The sequence below is a fragment of the Lipotes vexillifer genome, unplaced genomic scaffold (genome assembly GCF_000442215.2).
Source record: "Lipotes vexillifer unplaced genomic scaffold, Lipotes_vexillifer_v1.1 scaffold298, whole genome shotgun sequence".
In the NCBI taxonomy this organism is placed as follows: Eukaryota; Metazoa; Chordata; class Mammalia; order Artiodactyla; family Lipotidae; genus Lipotes; species Lipotes vexillifer.
The window spans coordinates 451,216-457,542 of NW_006793272.1; the positions used below are offsets into that span (position 1 = coordinate 451,216).

Below are 6,327 nucleotides of genomic sequence, written 5' to 3' on the forward strand. Positions count from 1 at the left end.
CATCAGAGTAGTAAAATGGGGACTAAACCATTGGCAGGACTCAATGAGCCCAAGGAACTAACGACTATCCTGGGGCAAAGGGCGTTCTCATCCAGGCCTGCCAGTTCCTTGGCTGGCTTGCTAGTGCTGTGGTGGGAGAGAGCAGAGCTCTGGAACCTGCACTTTTCACAGTTTTCCAGCAGGTGGTGCTGCTGTTTCATTTGAACCAGGACCTCACGGGCTCTTGGCTGCTGAAGTTGCCCGCGTTTATAGCTTTTATAAACTGAGAGGGTGTGCTGTGTGAGGGGGTGGGTTGCTTTGAAAAGGATAGGGGTGGAGAGGATATTTGCTCCAGCTTCAAATTTGTTTAATGTTGCACAGCTTCTTTAACTTGATAGGCCCATCTCCGATGCCACATAGCTGGCAACACGTAAAAAAATGTCTCCATCGTGGATCATTTGTCTATTTCCCAATCTTCTTGATATTTGCTTTCAACTGCTAAACTTGTTTTCTGTTTACAGATTTTCTTGCCACGTGGGCTTCAGCAGGCCCCCTGATATAATTGCTTTAGAGGTTCCCTCCACACTATCCTTTGGCCATGGCAGATATGTCAATACCCTTACATTCACTGCGATTCAGCAATGTGCTGACGGAGGAAAGTGTCGACCCCCAAAACAGGGAGACGACCTGCTCTGGACCAATGGTGGAGAACAGAGCAGAGGTCCAAGTTCTGCATTCTAGTGTCCAGCCTATGGTCTCAAGTTCAGCGTCAGATCCTGGAGGGATGTCCACACAGCTGATGACATCCCCAGCCTTTGACACCATGGCCATACCTCTAATGGGAGCAGCAAACTCTGGAGCACTGTCCCCACCGCTAATGCCAGCCTCAGACTCTGGGACACTGTCCCCATTGTTAATGCCAGCTTCAGATTCAGAGGCATTGTCCCCATTGTTGATACCAACCTCAGACTCTGGGGTGCTGTCCCCATTGCTAATGCCAGCCTCAGATTCTGGGACACTGTCCCCATTGCTGCCCACTTCAGAGTATGGATTAATGTCCCCAGGGCTGATGACAATTCCTGACTTTGGAGCAATGTCCACAGCACTAATGGCAACACCAGATTCTGCAGAGATATCACCACTGGCAATGCCAGCTCCATCCTCTGAAGCGATGTCCACACCATTGATGCTAGCCCCAGATCCTGGAGAGATCTCCCCACTCCTAATGCCAGATGTGAACCCCGGAGTGATGTCCCCACAGCCAATGCCAGCTCCAGGCTCTGAAGGAATGTCACCATTGCAAATTACAGACGAAGACACTGAAGCAATGTCTAAAGTGCTAATGACTGCCCTGGCCTCTGGAGAGATCTCTTCACTGCTCATGTCAGGCACAGACTCTGAAGCGATCTCCTCACTGATAATGTCAGCCCTAACTTCTGGAGCAACGTCCACCCAGCCAACGAGCACTCAAGACTCTGGGGAAATGTCCACCCAGCTAATGTCAGGCCCAGACTCTGGAGTAGTGTCTTCACCACTTATGACAGCTCCAGGCTCCGGAGCAATGTCCTCACTGTTCCTGTCAGTCCCTGATGCTGGAGAAATGCCCACATTGCCAAAGCCAGCCCCAGACGCTGAAGCGATGTCCCCACTGGTAATGATGGCCCTAACCTCTGGAGGGATGCCCACCCAGCTGATGCCAGCCCAAGGCTCTGGAGTGATGTCCTCACGGTTAACACAAAATCTAGACTCTCAAATTGTGTCTGGTCCACCAATGAGAGCAACAGCCTCTGGGGGGATGTCCACATCGCCAGTGAGAGCCTCAGACCCTGGAGCAAGGTCGACACCGAGAATGAGAGCCCCAGCCTCTGGAAATGTGTCCACGTTGCCAAAGACAGTCCCAGACTCTGCAGCACTGTCCACCCCACTGATGACGGTTGCAACCTCTGGAGCAAAGTGCACAGAGCAAATGTCAGCCACAGCCTCTAGAGCGATGTCCACACAGTTAGCAATGGCTAGAACTTCTGGAGCCACATCCATGGGCTTCATGAAAGTCCCAGCCAATGGGGCGATGTCCACACTGCGAATGAGAGCCCCAGCCTCTGGAACAATGTCCACACTGCCAAGTACAGCCCCAGTCTCTGAAGCAATGTCTACGCTACAGATGACAGCCTCAGCCTCTGGGTCAGTGTCCACACCGCAAATGAGGGCGCCTGTCTCTGGAGCAATGTCTGTGTCACAAAGGAGAGCCACAGCCTCGGGAGTGACAGCTGTACCACAAATGAGAGCCTCTGGAGCCCTGTCCACCCCGCGGATGACAGCCAAAGCCTCTGGATCCATGTCCACACTGTTAATGAGAGACACAGCCTCGGCAGTGATGTCCGTGCCACAGATGAGAGCTATGGCCTCGGGAGCATTGTCCAAGCCACTAACAACATCCAAAGCCGCAGAAGCAATGCTCATGCAGCAAATGACAACTGCAGCTTCTGGAGACATCTCCACAATGCTAATGAGAGACACCGCTTCTGGAGCCGTGTCCATGCCGCAGATGACAGGCACTGCCTCTGCTGCGATGTCCACACCGCTAATGAGAGCCCCAGCCTCTGGCGACATGTCCACACCACAAATGACAGCCGCAGCCTCTGGAACTATGTCCATGCCTCTAATGAGAGCCCCAGGCCCTGGAGCCATGCCCACGGCGCTAATGAGATCCACAGACTCTGGAAAGATGCCCAGTCAGCCAATGAGCGCCCAAGACTTTGGGGGGATGTCCATGTCGCTCAGGAGATCCATGACCTCTGGAGGGATGTCCCTACTGCAGATGCAAGCCCCAGCCTCTGAACTGATGTCCACACCAAAAATGAGAGCCCCGGCCTTTGGGGCGGTGTCCACACCACTGATGAGAGCCTCAGACCCTGGAGAGATGTCCACACTGCTCACAAGAGCTTCATCCTCTGGAGAGATGTCCCCAGCACTAACGAGACCCCCAGCTTCTGGAGAGATAGCCACGCCTCTGAGAGCCCCAGCTTATGGAGCAATGTCTACTCCGCAAAAGACAGCCACAGCCTCTGGAATGATGTCCAAGCCACAGATGAGGGCTCCAGTCTCTGGAGAGATATCTACATCGGTAATGAGATCCACAGCCTCTGGAGTGATGTCCGTGCCTCAAATGACAGCCGCGGCCTCAGGAGGGGTGTCCATGCCACTGATGAGAGCCCCAGCCTCCAGGGCAACATCCACAACGCAAATGATGCCCACAGCTTCTGGAGAGATGTGCATGCTATCAATGCGAGCCCCTGCCTCGGGGGTGATGTCCCCGCCATTATTAAGGGCTCCAGTGTCTGGAATTATATCCACACCACTAAGGAGACCCTCAGCTTCTGAAGCTGTGTCCACAGAGTTAATGAGAGCTCCAGCCTCTGGAAAGATGTCCACCACACAAACAACAGCCGTGGCCTCTGGAGGGTTGTCCAAGCCATTCATGAGAGCCACGGCCTCTGGAACAATGCCCATGCCATTGATGTCAGCCATGGCTTCTGGAGATATGTCTATGCCGCTGATGAAAAACATGACCTCTGGGGCAACGTCCACACTGCAAAAAAGAGTTGTGGGTTCTGGATCTACTTCCTTGCCACAGATGACATACGCAACCTCTGGAGGGATGCCTGCATCACCGATGAGAGCCTCAGCTTCTGGAGCAACGTCCGCATCGCTTATGAGAGCCTCAGCTTCTGGAATGATGTCCATGCCACTCCTGAGAGCCACAGCCTCTGGGGGGATGTCCATGCCACAAATGGCGGCCACAGCCTCTAGAGGGGTATGCATGCCGCTAATGAGGGCTCCAGTCCCGGGAGCCATGTCCACACCACAAATGGCAACCACAGCCTCTGGAATGATGTCCACTCTGGAAATCAAAGCCACAGACTCTGGGGAAACATCTGCCTCTCACATCAACGTCACAGCCTCTGGATCAAAGTTCACACCACACGTGACTGCCACGACCCCTGAAACAATGAACCAACCACCAGAGGAAGTCCCGTCTTTTGGCATGTTGACCCCAGCACTCTGTTACCTCTTAGAAGAACAGGAAGCAGCCCGGGGTTCATGCTCTGTGGAGGAGGAGATGGAGATTGATGAGGAGAAGCAAATGAAGGGATTTTTGAACGATTCAGAGAAAATGGCCTTTCTGGTGTCTCTTCATCTGGGGGCAGCAGAGAGGTGGTCCATCTTGCAGATGGAGGTAGGAAACCCCCTCTCCAATGAAGATAAATCTTTCCTGAGCAGATCCCAGGGCTTATATGACTCCCTATCTGAAATAGACATCCTCAGTGCCGTCCTTTGCCATCCCAAGCAGGGCCACAAGTCAGTCAGGCAGTATGCCACTGATTTCCTCCTGCTGGCCCGACACTTGTCTTGGTCTGATGCCATTCTGCGGACCAGGTTTCTGGAAGGACTCTCGGAAGCTGTTGCCACTAAAATGGGCCGGATCTTCCTGAAGGTGGCCGGCAGCCTAAAGGAGCTAATAGACAGGTCTCTCTATACCGAGTGCCAGCTGGCTGGAGAGAAGGATTCCCCGGGCTGCTCAAGCCAGGTTCTGCCGTCAGCCTGTAAGCGGAATAACGAGGACGCAATGGAGAATGAACTGGACTCTCAGCAGCAGACCGAGGAGGTAATGATGGGGAAACACGCTCAAGGTTTCTGAATAGAAAAATGAGGTAATGATGGCAAAGTCACCCTGCTCCTTTGAGTAGCCCAAGGAAGAGGCTGGGAGAGGCATTGAGCTCCTAGACCTTAACCCCCAACCTAGAGTTTCATCAGCGGGCCTGGCTATGTGCTTATTTTGGGTGTATTGACCACGTTGAGGGCCTGGGATGGTTAAAGGTCCAAGTCTTGTGATTCTGAGGGAAATGGCTGGGCTCAGTCCCAACTCTGCACCTATTCCAGGTCCAGTTCTCAAAGAGGGGTCACGTTTTGGGGACTGGGTCCCACCTACAGCCACAGGTGTTATAGGCCCAGGTCACTAGGGAATTTGGCCAGTCTAGTCCTTGATCACACTTTATACAAATAAGGTACATTAGCCAAGTTGCTTGACCTGCTAAGTTACTGAAATTATCCAGGCAGAACCCCACTTGTCATAGTAAGCATGGCTCTTACCTCTGCTGTTTTTGTTTTTTCTCACTCCCAGCATCAGCATGTTCCCAAACGCTGTTACTACCTGAAAGAGCATGGAGACCCTCAAGAGGGTCTGCACGACCACCTTCGACAGAGCACAGGCCATCAGAAGGGCCCCACTAACAAGTAATGCTACCTGGACACTTCTCCTGTGATATCCAGCTTGGCTGCTAACTTGAGGACTGGTTCCTGGACCCATTCCATTCAATTACATCATTAAACCTTGTGGCCTTCCCCCTTCAGCATCCCCCTCCAGGCGCATCCCACCCTATCTTCCACTTGGCTGACTTGACCTTCTCTTTCACCCCACATGCCTTTGACCTGCCCCAGCGATCAGAGCGTGGACTTCAAGAGTGTTTCGTGTATGAGGTTCTGAACTCCCATTACCACTGAGGCCAGTCCTAGTTCCTGGTCCAGGGAGAAGTCTAGGCAGGAGAAACCATGTCCTACCTCAAAAACACCTTAGAATGTCTTGCCACATGTCATCAGGCAAACTTGAGGAAGCCCTGGTCCCATTTCACCTGGCAGGGGACCCTATAAGGAGAGTGATGCCCACTCCAATACCATCCTTTTCATCCAGTACACTTGTCCTATATGCCCCAACTAATAGCATCTAAAATGGGTCTCCAGGGCCCTCGCCCTGTTTATAGTCTCCATCCTGAACCATTCGTTTTGACCCATAGTAGTAATCTTAGTAATGGCTAACATTTATTGATTATGTGTTGTGTGACAGTTACTGGGCTAAACTCTTAACAAGCATCATCTCACTACATTCTTACCATAACCCGACTTGTTCTTGTGTTGTCAACTTCTTACGTCTTGAGCTATTGTCAGTGGCTGTTGTCTTGTCCCTCAGTGTCAAATCTCTAGCTCTGACTTTTGGGTGACCCCTCCGTTGTTAATTGCCCTCACTCCCCCTTGGCTATTGTGCTTTGTGGCCACAGCCCTCTTGATAAAGATCTTGGTCTGTAAACAGGCATAGATAGTTAGAGCCGTAATATGAGCAGTGTTTGCCTTCAGGTGGCGGGATTATGGGTGTTTTAATTTTCTTCTTTCTACTTCTCTGTACTTTCCAGATTCTCTACAGTAAGCATGTGTTACATTTGTAATCGTAAAAGTAAATAAAGTCCATTTATGAAAAAAAAAGAATTAACTGTGGCTAACAGAAGTTGATTTACT

At 51.7% G+C, this 6,327-nt stretch overlaps 1 protein-coding gene across 1 annotated transcript; it reads left to right on the forward strand.

The window, feature by feature from the left end:
* Window positions 1–562: 562 nt before the first annotated feature.
* Window positions 563–5,278, forward strand: RTL9 (retrotransposon Gag like 9). Its single transcript, XM_007466295.1, has 2 exons — window positions 563–4,645; window positions 5,162–5,278. Exons 1-2 carry the CDS (start codon window positions 578–580, stop codon window positions 5,276–5,278), a joined length of 4,185 nt encoding a protein of 1,394 aa, XP_007466357.1. The 5' UTR covers window positions 563–577.
* Window positions 5,279–6,327: the final 1,049 nt, after the last annotated feature.